At 40.2% G+C, this 13,913-nt stretch overlaps 1 protein-coding gene across 4 annotated transcripts in view; it reads left to right on the top strand.

Moving 5' to 3' along the window:
• scrib (scribble planar cell polarity protein) overlaps positions 1-13,913 on the top strand; it is a 137,569-nt gene that overhangs the window by 30,930 nt on the left and 92,726 nt on the right. For all 4 annotated transcript variants that reach the window (XM_041247630.1, XM_041247631.1, XM_041247629.1 and 1 more), the window contains exon 2: positions 10,808-10,925. In XM_041247630.1, the coding sequence (XP_041103564.1) occupies positions 10,808-10,925 (118 nt within the window). The remainder of the gene's footprint in view (positions 1-10,807; positions 10,926-13,913) is intronic.

The following is a 13,913-nucleotide window of genomic DNA, read 5'->3' as shown; positions in this document are numbered from 1 at the left end:
TTAATTAATTAATATTAAAATAATCACATCGGGGTTGGGAATGCAGTGAAAATGTATGGTCGGTGCAATCGTCAATATTCCCACCAACGATTATATTTTGTGTGCCCTATTAATCGATTTGCTATTTTGAGGCTTAGCTGATATCCCTACTGCACAAAAACAGTGCTGCATACTGTCCAATTAAAAGCATGAGAGAATACCACAAAGCTCACAGCATGGATGTCTCCTGTTTTTGGAAATCTTTTTGAGTTGTCTTGTTGGTGCAATACTGTATCTGAACTAGAGGAGAGAGGGGAGGACAGTCAACTCCTGTAGGGCATTGCTCTCATACCCATTCTTGATATATTTTTATCAGAGTTGAAAACTCTTGAGACTAAACACAATTCTGCCTGCTTGTCGTTATTTGACCCCCCGCCAGCAAGGACGATGAAGCTGAAATGATTATTTTTTCAGTTAGTGGCCTCTCTTAGCCCCCTTTTACTAATTTCATATCCCCCACCTTACCAGCGATGACAGGTTGGGGTCCTGTTTATTAGTAGAAAGAGTTCTTCTGCGGTTCTCATTGCTTGTGTGGTTCCCCACTGCCCTTCATGTCACACTCCAAGCCCTAACGGCATTACCTGTGTTGTGACAGCCTGCAGTGACTGATCACTGCCTGCTCCCTCATTGACACCAATATGGCTCAAGAGCGCAATTAAAGGTAAATGGACTGGATGTTGAGTGGCTCTCACAATAGCAATAGCTGACTGAAAAAGGAAGCTGTGCAGTGCTTTGTCAAATCGCCACCTCTCCACTCTCCTTATGATGAGGGGGAAGGGGGTGTCACTGAGTGACTCCTAATATCTGGTTCGGTTTTTCAAAAACAAGTAACCAGTGCTGTCAAACATATGCAGGCTCAGTAAAGGTTATGGCCATGTATTTCAATTTCAATATTTATTCAGAGTCCATTTGAAATGAAATACACACACACACTTATATAGTACAAAGCATGTGGCAGTGAATACAAAGTTATGGAGGGTTTTTCTGATTGATTATCAACCCAATAGGTTACATTGTAAGGTTAGTATATTGGGTTTAGTCATAAGAACCAATTTTTAGAGACCTTAAAGTATTATGAACAGAATCATTTTACTTCTATATAACTCTCCCACTATTAAAAATTCATTTAGAAATTAATTTCTCCTTCACATTGCCAGTTCTGAATCCTTCTGTGTTATACTTAAAGTTTTGGTTAAGCAAAAAACAAACCAGGAGCCAGAGGACACAGTTAGAAATGAAGTGGCTATAGACAGAGGGTAAGAGACACTTCTTCACACGCAGTGGTGAGGGTATGGGATGGTTACTTTGTCATGTTCATGCTGAATCACTGGGATCCAACTTGAAAAAGTTTTGAGATCAATCCGCTACTAGGAACCATAGGAGTATAGATAGATCGAATGGCTTCCTCGTTCTTTTAGTAATTGAGAGATTTTTTTAAATAAGATTTTTTTTAAACATCGGCGTGTTAACTTTGTAACCACAACCGTGCAGTATCTGCAGTATATTGTGTTAATGTCCTTGACGAATTCAATGCAGCAAGTCAGTTTGGTTCATTTTGATTTGATTGCTTTTGAAAGAGAAGACTATTCACCAAATAAGTTTGAAATACAAAGTGCCTCAGGCTACTAACATCAACTAGCTTTTCAATCGTAGTTGTGTAAATATGAAAATTTGAGCACCATACTGAATCTAGGATACCAACCTTAAACACTCTTAATACTACAGGGCATGTACTTTTATGTCCAACTAAATACTCTAAAGTATATTGTTGCGTGACTGCTTGTCTGTGCAGTTCACTGGTACAATGGGCGATTGTTCTTTTGTGGGCTGATGTACTATACGTGTTTTTGAGCAGGTGCTCGCAGACAATGCCTGTATATGAAGAGTATTCTAGTACTCTTAACTCAGCCCTGCCGTTCTTCCACATGTATATGGCATATATGTGTGTGTTTGGTGTCTGCTAGCTAGGCATGTCTCAATTACTTTGGGAACTGTAGGAAGCCTGTTTCTGTTTCTACATTTTCAACAATGCAGGTCTTCAGAACTGTTTTGTTGCAGTGCCTACGGCATCCTGCAGAGTCAGCCTTGATACACTGGACCCCTTTGTGAATACAGACTATTGCATTTTGTTATAATGGACTTGCACAGATGCTTAGCTGTGTGTTTTTTGTTTGTTTTCTTGTTTGTTTTTTTCTATTTAGTTTAGTTTATATACAGATCTTCTCCTTGTAGGCTTGCCTGTTACCAGGGTTGCATACTGTAGGTTTACTTTGTACAGCACAGTTCATGTCTGGTTCATTAAAACTGTTTGTTTGACGGAGTTACACAGACTGAACACATTGGATTCTTTTTTAAATGTATTATTATTATTTTGTGTGTCCAATTTTACCCCGATTTTTTTTCTTTCCAATTTGGAATATCCACCACAGCAATTCCCCACTGAAGGTTCAGTGGGCGTCTTCCAGTCCCGCAATCTAGCCAGCGTTCTTTTTACACCCAGTAACCCAAGAGCAGATGTCGGAGAGCTGCCGACCTCCGGAGGACAAAGGGCAGCCCTGCAGGTGTCAGCTTTTGAGCTCACTGGGCGTCTGGCTTGCAGGGTTCACTTGTAACGCGATGAGGAGAAATAGTCTCTGATGGTTTTGCCTCCCTACCCCACAGGAACGCCAGAGCCAATGCATCGCTCTTTTCGGAATCCCCAGCAAAGACCAGCGACTTTGCACAACCAGGGCCAGGACGCGAACCTGCTCTGTGTGACTCGCCCTGCACACCTCAAAATAAATGTGATTTTATTGTCCTATTTTTGCTTCTCTTTGTAGTAGGGACATTTCATGAAATATCAGAGACCACTGGTGAGCCCATGATTTCTGTGGTGATGGTGGGTCTATACTAATGACCCACATTTTAATGTTTTCATGGGTGATTTATTGGAATGGCAACAGAAAAAGTTCAGTGTAGTCCCCAGGTCTGACTGCACTGGTAGGATTGCCTCCATTCCTTGCCTTGATAAAGAGGCAAGGAGGGAGCCTGGTTTCACTGCCTCTGAGAGTGCCGGCCTTTTGTTTGGCTGGCTGGCTGGCCGGCTGCCTGGCTGGGCGCTTTGTTACTCAGACAGAGACAGCCCAGCCTCTCCAATGCAGGAGAAGCCTTTCTATTAATCTGCAATGATCTTGCTTTCCTTGCTCCCTGTCCCGTGGGTGTGGGTGTTCAGTGGATAAAAGGAGACCTGCTCCAGGACAATAGTCTCCTTTCTTTTGCAGAGAGCTGGGAATTTCAAATTGAGGCTGTGCTGAAAGACTGGGGTGGAGGGGAGGGCTCCCCCACGGTGACCCCGCAGCTCTCCTCTCATGAGAGGAGAGGAGGTGGGGGTGGGGTGCTTTGCATTGCAAGGAAAAGTGTGCAAGCGGCGATGGCTGGAGTATGCTTCTGAAGTTTGGTTTGGCTTGAGTCTCTCCTGTCTGCAACCAATTTGTTTCTAATTTCCTCCCCTTTTTGTGCTGTTTCCTGTCAACTCTCTTGTGATTTTATCAAAAATTAAACCTGGATTCAAGAACTTGGCCTATCACCCTGCTTTTTGACATCATGTGAAAACTAATTCATCTCATAGCCTAATTTAGTGCATTCATCTACACTGTACTTTTTTTTTTACTTGGGGATGAGAGTGTGGGTATTTAAGTGCTGGCTTTTATACAGTACCAGGCACTAAAATGTTGAAATCCTTCTGAAGGGATCTGTAGTAAAAAGCCCATCTTAAGTACCAAGTCCCCAGCATGGTGCCTGCGTATTGCACGTTCAAAATAGCTCTACTGGCTGCCTACAGTAACACTGATATTTTACTTTCTAACATTGAGCATCTTATAAACAATGAGTGAGCTGGCAGGCATGCATGGTGAAGAGACGACAAAATATCTTCAAACCAAACTCTGTATATTTTGTAGCACTTTTTGAAAATTGTTTTGGGAAATTTTACTTTTTTGGGGGGGGGGTCTAACAGGGAGTAACAAATTCAGGAGCAGGAAATTTGGGAGTTTTCCAGTTTTGTGCTTGCAGTTTAGCTGTCTCAATTGTGTTCTAGAGGATTGCTAATGACGTGCCCAGGATAGGGTTGCTGCTGCTGTTGCTCCTTATGAAAGTGAATTCGCTAAAGTTGTTTCGACAGGTTTCCTGTTAACATGGTCTTTGTGATCTGGAGATAGTGTTAGGAAGCACTTAGGTGCTGTTGGGAACTGCCTCTGCCTTGTTCTGTGTTCAGCATACTGTGCGGGTGGTAAGAAGAGGTTTGGGTTTGCCTAGATTACAATGAAGTATTGTTTCTTTCAGGTTTAATGACCAGGAACTGCCAGTATGCAGTGCCACACCAAAGACAACATGTAGCAATTTGTGGTTAGGCCATGTAAACTGTAAATTGTACATGCTGTGTAAGGACGTTTCTCTATGAAGCCCAAACTAAATAGAGAAACTCCCTTCCTTTTAATGCATTTGCAATACATTGTCTGTTTTAAACCAGGTGGCAGTGAGGCATTCTTTTTATTGCATCTTTTATTTTTGTTTGAATATTTGCCCTAGCACTAATCATATCACTGTCTTTTTACAGTGAATAGTTGCACATCTCATTTAAACAAAATATGAATCTGGTGTGCCTGAGCTGCAGTAACCAGTGAAGTTGCCAGACGTGACCATTGATAGTGTATTAAAACAGCCATTTTCTGTCCATTGGCTTATCTCCACACGTCTTTGGCTCCTTGGCGGCCCCAGCAAAGCTTGTAGAGGGACTTTTCCACACCGCACCAAACTATTGTAGTGCCAGTGTCCCTCCATCCCTGTCAAGACCGAGGTGCCCCCCACAGTGCGCTCAGTAGGATTTTTGCAGCTCTTCAGTGCAGAGCCAGCGAGTCGTTGCTGAGCCCTTCTGAGTGGAGGAAGCAGCTTGCCTATTTCTGTGAGGGACATTGAATAGAAATCCAACCCACAAAGGAGAGCGCCAAAATCTCTATTGTAACAGTCAAGAGGTCCTGGGTTTTAATCTCTGCCTAGCCCACTTCTGTGATCACCTGGTTTGAAAAAGCCTTATGACATCTTTTAATAACACACTCTCGCCTTCTGTAAAGTGGCTGATTGGAGTGACCACATGGAATACTGACACTATCAAAAACCGCTAATGGATCTACTCCATTAACTTAGCCATGCTGTTTTTATAGCTGTAGAATGTTTTTCGGTTCTAAGATACCAGAATCTCTATGGCTTTGTGCCTCTGTTCCTCTCTAGCATTTAAAGTTGAAACGGGACCAGCTGGGAGAGAGACATTGGTCTCTCAGCTCGACTAACCAGTTGAGTAATTGAGTGCTTCTGGGTTCTGTTCCTCTGAGCTACCATCTTGTATCAAATTTGCAAGCTTGCCAGGAGTATCTGAAGTGCGGGGACTATAACAAGAGCAGACTAATGGGGTGAAAGAGAAAAGGAAGTTTGTTGGTAAAGAAGTCACTTGCAGGTTTAATTGAGTGTGTTTCAATTTGGTGCCAATTCATTACAGAATGAGTCCCCCACACACACTACACCCTCCAACCTGCTTTTCTTGCTTTTTTTCCAGGTCACCGACCATAATCTGTAGAATAAAACAGTACTAGGTTACAATTAATAATGCATAATCGTTTTAATATCTTAAAGCTCAGATTTAATGTGTTGTATGCTCTCTCTTTCTATTGGTCAGCCCTTCAGTGAAGTATTTACAGTGCCATCCCGTGGCATTGAGAATTATGGTACACTTCTATACTCTTTTTGTACTGATTTAACCTGCTTTAAAATGTATCGGATCTTCCTGTAGCCGTATGTATGCTTGGACATGACCTCTGACCTTAGGAAATTGTTAGAGTGCAACAATTAATGATTTATTGATCATCTGTCCTTAAATTTCCCGAGCTTTGATTACATATTAGTGAATTGATACATCAAATTAGGACCTAGTTTGAAGTCTCCTGTTGCCAATTTGCATTAAAACCTTGAGTGTGTGAGTGTGCTGCTTTTACTGCTAGTACGGTAGATTAGCATGTTGCTAGGATACACACTTTAGGCCTCTACATTTGCATCGGACAAGCCAAATCAGAAGTAGGCATATTGTATTCACATTTTCTTGATGTAAAAATGAAGGCTTTTTTTTGTTTTTTAAGCTTTTGTTTCAAAGCACATTGTTTTTGGATTATATGGCAATATTATATATAAAGAAGCTGAATTTTTAGTGCAGTAGTTACATGTCAGGATTTTTGAGATTAATGCAAATGTTTCGCTTTGCTTTGGACATAAAATGTTAACAGTAATGAACAACGATAGTTCAGATAGAAATGACCTGTTAAAGTATAGTATTTTTTTATTACAATGTTAACACTAGAACCACCGCGGTTATACTCCTACCTAAAACCACCACAGGCAGTCATTATGACATTTTAAACAACATAGATATTAAAATGAAAGACAACTATCCGATACAACTCAAAAGTTTTATCCAAGCACGTCATATCAAACATCTGCACAGCTGAAACGCTATTTAAATGAACAAGTGAATATAAAGGGTTTATTTTATAACTTTCCACGATATAGCACTACTTTTAAAAAATGAAAATCTATAATAAAATATTTCAAAAGAAATTAGTGTGTAAACAGGTATATGTACATACAAAACTGTAAAAACTAATATTTAAAACAAAAGTAACATACGTGTTCTCTGCGTGTGTTACTGTGAAGCACTGAATGCAGGTTGCATTGCAGCAGCCTGCTGCTCTGTAGTTTTCTTTTTGAGTTTTTAAGGCTTTGAAATTCAGCCACAATATTTTAAATGTTGAATTAGAGAGAAAACAAGTGTGTGTGTGTGTGAAAGAGAGAAGTACTGTATAAACCAAGGTATTAAAACGGAATTTAACAGGAGTTCACCGGTTCGGGTCCGCTATTCCACTGCCTACCATGGACGGGAGTTCCCAGTGGGCGGCGCACAATTGGCAGAGCGCCGTCTGAGTGGAGAGGGCTTAGGTTGGCCAGAGTGTCCTCGGCTCACTGCGCACCAGCAACCCCTGTAGTCTGGCCGGGCGCCCGCAGACCTGCCGGTAGGTTGCCCGGAGCTTCGTGGTTCTCCTCCTCTGTAGCTCTGAGGACTTGCAGAGTGAAAAGAAGGGGACTGTTGACGGTGGACGTGTGTCTGTCTTTAGTCTCTCCCAAGTCAGCGCAGTGGTTGAAACAAAACAATTGGACTTTCCAAACTGGGGAGAAAATTAGAAAAAATAATTGCAGATTTCCAAATTTTAAAAAAGGAATTCAAATCATCATGATTTATTGTGACAAAGTATAAAGCCGATCGATAATTGAAAATGTCATTATTGTCCAGCCCCCAGGTGCAGTCCTGTAGAGTGTTCTGTCTACATGCTCTCTCTTCTACTAGAAGTCCCCCTTCACATCCCCTCCAGGCACAGCAGCCTTGTTGTCCTTTCTGTGCTTGTGACACTTTTACTGCCAGGATGCGCACTCCGCTCGTTAATAACCTGTTTATCTGTGTGGGTCTACAGCTGCTCTAGCACTTTCATTACAGTTTTACAGTCATTCTGCGCTCCATTAAACTAGCACAGGGGTGCAGCAGGCTGCTGCTTTTACGAGTCAGGGGGCGGGGGGACCGGGTGGTGGAGCTGTGTTTTGAAATAAGGAATTGCTTGTACAACCTACCACTGGTAATAATTTTACATATTGCATTTTCAACTTTGTTTTCTTTTACTGTACTTTCACAGATGTGAAGGGTGTTTTACATTTTGTAGCTCATACTTTGTCTTGCATGCCAGAATAATTTTCAAAGGGAATTGAGATAAAAGCAACAACAAAAAGAGGAACATCTGTTTTACTGTACAAGGAAGGGGCACTATATACAATAAGACACACACACGCAGTTGCCCCTGTCTTTCTGTATTTGCTCCAGAGTACAATTTGAACCTGTTTTATTGAGAGGAAAACACCCTTGTAAAGTTGTAAAACTAAATGCACTTCTGAGTCCTGTAAATTAACCCTATTCTAGGGGGTTTCCCACTGGCTTTGCAACATTGGTGCAAAATGAAAAGCTTTGGTAAACATGGCCATATTCTCGAATCCACAGCATTTATTTACTAACAAGGTGTTCCCATCTTCATTAAGCACACCGACATGGTCTGCCGTCAAACTGGCAAATACAGCATCAATCGTCATTAAGAGATCTGGATGCAAAATTTTTTGTCTTTTTTTTTTTTTCTTTTTCTTTTTGCTAATTTTTAAGGCAGATTTCCTTTTGTATAAAAGTGACTTTGTTTCCTGCTAGAGTACTGTGCTGTTCTGTACTGTACCTTTGAGTCTTGGCTTGTATTTTATATATGTGCAATCAATTAACAAGTTAATTGTTTTGTGCAAAAATATTTATCAAACTAACATTAACAAAGGGAACAGTTTATTCATATTTTAGAAATACATTCTTTAATTAAACCAGTGTTCTGCTGCTACTATAATGATGTTTTGAACAAACTTTTTACTGCAGGCCTATATATTGGCTACATTATATAGTCTGACCTATATACGGCTGTGTTTTTTTTTTTTTTTTTTTTTTTTTTTTTATATATAACCAAAATGATTGCCCTCATTTGTAGTAGGAGTAATTCTAGTAGTAGTGTCACACTTTTCTAAAGTTCTTTCTGAGTTAATTCAACTCCTACACACTACGATTTGGAATAAAACAAAGCTGTCTGTGTGCATTTTACTCTGTGCTGTAATACTGAGCGCTTTCAACCTTTGCTGGCACTGTCCTGTAGATTTATTTCCTGTATTTCCATGCATTCACATGAAAAAGAAGCCTACATTACCAGTCTATGAATTACAATGGTTTAAACCAGTCTAAAATGCAAAATATTTAACTCAAATCGAATAATAAGCTGTTTTTCAATTGATGTAAAATTGGATTGTAGAACACAGTCCATAAATTAAATAAATAAATAATTAGAAAAAACTGCGGCAACACTGTGTCAGTATAAGGCAAAGAGAAGCACAGAAACATTGGGGTAGTGATTTTGCAGTACAAGAGGAAACTGAAACGAGCAGCTGCAGCTTGAGCAGTAGACACCTACAGTAACAGAACGGTTTTGTATCGGAAGAGAACAGAGAGGGATCTGTGCTGTAAAATATATATTTGTCTCTGACCTTCAGCTATGGTACTCTACTACTGGTAGAATACGCTTACTCTACAGTGTGCTGATAAGGTTATGTTGGTGGAAGATAGCCTATTTAAATGTACATAATGGAATGGCATTAGCAGTTATTCATGCAGTTAGCCAATGGGTTGTATTTGTTATTGATACGTCTCAATATTTTGTTCCAGTGGTGACTGCTGCTGTCTTCAAGATTAGTCCTATTTCAGTTTCTTCTTGAAAGAATGTACTATTATTAGTGTTGCTTTTTCAGTCCTAAAACCTCCCCTCTAGGTTGATTTGTTTTCAGTAACATTAGTTGTTTAAACAATAGCCTATTGGTTTGCATTTTGGTTTCATGCATTCACCAGTGCAGTCTACCACCATAGAGGATCTGAATGGAACACCCCTCTCGTTATCAGAGGGGACATTTACGGCACCACGTGTACACTAAATTAATTCGTTTAAATATCCTGGAGTATTAACAACATTCTTGTTGGGGATCAGTTTAAGACATTGAAGTTTTTTTTCCAGAAACTGCCAGCAGTGGAGATTTCAATTATTACAGTGCTATAAATGCTTAAAAGCCACTATTTTAATTTCAAACTTAATTCTCTTATTAACAGTAGTCATTTGTAAGTTATAGTCTGTTTTACAAGGCCTTGCGGTACACTGGGAATGGTGTCTTTGGTGACCTACTGTATTCACTTTGGGCTGGATGTTCTTTGCAGTCCTTTTTTTTTGTGAATTTGTAGTGTGGCTACATTAAGTGCTGTGGATGGCGTCTTTTAAAACTCATTCTTCTGTTTTTATGGACGGACATGACTTGAACTTCACCCTTTCTCCCAAATACCTGCAGGGCTGTGTATGAGAACAACATACGGAGGAGAATGACTCCCTTTGTGAGAACTCCTGATCTGGTGTTTTGCAAGTTGATTGCGTTTCAATAGTACTATGTCAGTGCGAACTGGTCTAGTTTGGAATGTTGTCAGATGAGAGAAAAATAAAAATACTTTGAGTGCTTCATTTGGGAGTCTTAGAATTAACCCTCTGATGTGAACACGTACAGTAAAAGTCTCTGGAATAATTGACGAACCAGAAATCCGTTTCACCCAAGTTTGTAGGTTTTTGATCGATTTTAACCGCTGGAAGAGACCCAGATAGCTGTAGAGAGGACTGCCGTGCCATACTCTATGAATGTACATTTTTCTAGTTCTGGGTGTCTTCAAAATGGTACTAACTACTGACAGAAGCTTAATTTCCCATTTTAAACAGGTTACAATACATTATATTGGCACTTACAACCTACCATATTCCACACTAGAAGACTGAGCGGTGGCTTAACCTCTGCACCTCATCTAGGTCTAGTCAGAGTTGTAACTCTTTCCCTCATTTTTCATTTACCATTCCTAGTTTTCCCAGATGTGTTTCCCTATAAAACTCCTTGGCCCCCTGCATGTGGAGGTACTGTAGAGACCTCTGCAGGCCTGGTCCTCATTGTCAGTGTTTTGATTTTGATTTTTGTGGCAGTACTGCTGCTCATTTGTTTTTGTGGTTTCCCCCCATGCTCATCTTTCTTTTTTTCATTTAAGCCTTTCTTTCGCCTGCTGAACCTGCGGAAGCTGGGCCTCAGCGACAATGAGATCCAGAGACTCCCTCCCGAGGTTGCAAACTTCATGCAGCTGGTCGAGCTGGACATCTCCAGGAATGGTAAGGGGTAGACAGCCTTGGAGTAGCACATGTGCATGTCCATGCATGCATGCATGCTAAAAAAAAGAATCTATAATGGGAGTTGTTCATTTTATTATTCATTGAAATCTTTGCATCTATTCTGTGAACTAACAGTGATACATCTTAAATTAGGACCAAACCTGGCATTTTTACTCTTTTAAAGACAGAGACTCCCATGCTGTTAGAGCTGTTGGTCACCCCACAGTATTTCAATCAATTAAAGACCCCCTTACCTCCTAACCCAGAGCTGTCCAACTTTTGCTGGACAGCTGGAGGACCAAACCTATTCTGGGTTTTTTTTTTACTCACATACCAGCTGTCTGAGTGTGAAGAAACAGTATCGGAAGAGAGTGGTGTTGCAGAAGCTGCAGTAGCATTGCACATTTCTTTGTAGTTTGAAAAAGCTTCTCCTTTTGAGAGTTGTGGGAGATATGAGGTTTTAGGTATTGTTTTTACAAAGGCTAAGCAATACCAAGAATAAAACAGCTGCCATGTCCCGATCCATTCCCTCTACCACAAAAGGTTTAGAAAAGGTTAGTGTTGACACTGTCTGCATTAGTAACATTGGTCTTGGGTTAAGTGGTCTTCTGTATTTAAAAAAGATGATGTGATTTAGGGGGACACAGGATTCCAGAGCAAGAGAGCTGTATTAGAATGTGCAGAGAGATGTTCAACACTGAAGTTTCCAATCCCATGGGCAATAACTCTCGACCTATCTAAATGGCTGTAACCTAGCTTGAAGAGATATCTTTTATGTAGTGTAGGCAGCACTTCAGATAAGGTTTTGGGTCTGGGAGTAACTTAACCTCTAACACTGGGAGAGTAAAATGTATTTTCAGGGAGTAAAATTCAACATTACCCTGAAATCGTGAGTAATCTTGATTTTTTTTTTTTTTTTTTTTTTTTTTTTTTTTAAATACTGTACAATCTTTAATGGTAATGGGGTATGCATTAAAAAAGAGCTTTCCATTTTAACTGCAATGTTACTTTGAACTGCTGTACAACCACACATGCGCTCTACAAGGTTCTTTATCGGCTCTGCGCATTTTTCGAGGTATCACGCTGCAAATTTAATTAAGTTACTTATTTTGAGTTCAACTTTTCTTATGTTCTTAACATGTTAAAACTTAAATATGAAGCCATACAGATACATAAAATAAGGCGATACATTAATAGGTTATAAAACAGTTTGTTTAATGTTGTTATAGGCTCCTTTTCTTAGCGGTTGCCTCAATGGTTCCAGTTGGATGAACTATGGTTCCAGTTGGATTTGTAGCTGGACTGGGGTGTTTACACTTCAGCCTGTATAGCTTGCTTGCAAATTTCTTATTCTTACTGTGATTGGCTGCAAAGACACCAGAGATTGGATGTTTGTTTGGGTTGGTTTTTCGTGTACAGTTTCCTTGTAAATATAGACATGGTATTCTGTGAGATGTGGTTGTTGGTGGAAGACATTTAAATTTAAATTTAGTGTGCATTTCTGATTTTTTAATGCGTAAAAATGGCAGGCACGCAGCTTATCTGGCCCGCTTGCTGAGTGTAGGTATGTGATGTTGCTAAAAATGTAAAATCCTTGCTAAATTTTATGTATTAAACCCAAAGTACTAGGTTTAAAATATGATGGTCCTAAATGAAGTGCTCAGACTTTATTAATGTTTCTACTTTTTAAACTGATTTCTAGCCAAATTCTTGCCAAGGTGAGGACTGAGACACACAAGATCAGGTTACATTAATTGGACTGTATTTGCATTGGAATGATCCTTGAGGTGAAATTTGAGAAGTTTCCTGCAGCAGAAGTTACAGAATGAAGTTTTGCTGTGTTGTTTCATGTGCTGCACTGGCAGTGCCAAGTTCTGTGTCTTAAGTTCCCATGGATAGTTCTCAATTTTTCAAGAGCAGCACATGCTGTCTACATTCAGCCTATTCTGTTTGTTCCATAACTTCAAACTTCAGTGGGCAATAATTACATGTGGGTTAAAGTTTTTGCTTCCCCTAACTCCTTCCCTCTGGGATCTCTAATCCAAAAACCATGATTAATGAGTACAGCAGTGTGTGTTTCACTCAGTGTGTCGTAAGCTTGGAAGAGAAAATCCCAAACAAGCTACATCAAAGAATATAAATACATGAATAAATGTAAAATGATTTAAGCCCCCATTCTTGTTATAGTCTTAACAACAATTTTGACCAAAATTAAATTCTCAAGGTTTCCATAAATATGCATGAAAGCAGTACTCTCATGTATTGCACTGTACGCATCAGTTGCCTGTCGATCTGTAGTGGTGTTCACATGCCCTCCAGTGGACAAAAGCATGTTTTATGAGGTTTTTTCTTTTTGTAAACCCTTTAAATATACATTTCTGATACCTCTGGCTCTATACATAGGCCCTTTTTAAAATCGCTGTACTAATAGCAGCATTCATCTGTGCAGATTTGGTCATGCCAAGTAGATATGAGTGATTGCAGACTGATGTAGTAATGTGCTTGCATGGCTCTACACAGACAACGGTGTCCAGAAATCGTTGGAAGATCAGGTGGCGGTGCGCTTCTCGTGTCTCCACAGGAAGCCCTGTAAAATTTTCTAATTTTCCAGTTGTTAAAAGGATCCTGCCTTTGTCAAGCCTGATTTAAAAGATTAATATCAAGGTCAATAAACCGTATAATGCACCTGACAACTTCAATGTTAAACTGTTGAACTGAGTAGGTCCCCCCCCCCCCCCCCCCCCCCCCCCCCCCCCCCCCCCACCATATCAAACTTGATATGATGGGCTATGTGAAGAGGTGCTGTGCTGTTTTGACCAGTTCCACAGCATTTCTCTTGTCTTGCACTGGTTTGTGCATTTGTGCAAGTGTTGCCCTGTTCTAATGCTGCCTTATGGGAATCCCAGCAGATTGCCTTTCCCCATGGTATGGCCAGGGTATGGTACATCAGGTAGTCCATTTCCAGAGAGCCTGATTTGCCCAAAACAA

The sequence above is a fragment of the Polyodon spathula genome, chromosome 4 (assembly GCF_017654505.1).
Source record: "Polyodon spathula isolate WHYD16114869_AA chromosome 4, ASM1765450v1, whole genome shotgun sequence".
In the NCBI taxonomy this organism is placed as follows: Eukaryota; Metazoa; Chordata; class Actinopteri; order Acipenseriformes; family Polyodontidae; genus Polyodon; species Polyodon spathula.
Note: the sequence above shows the minus strand (reverse complement) of the source record. Positions and strands in the feature narration are given on the sequence as shown.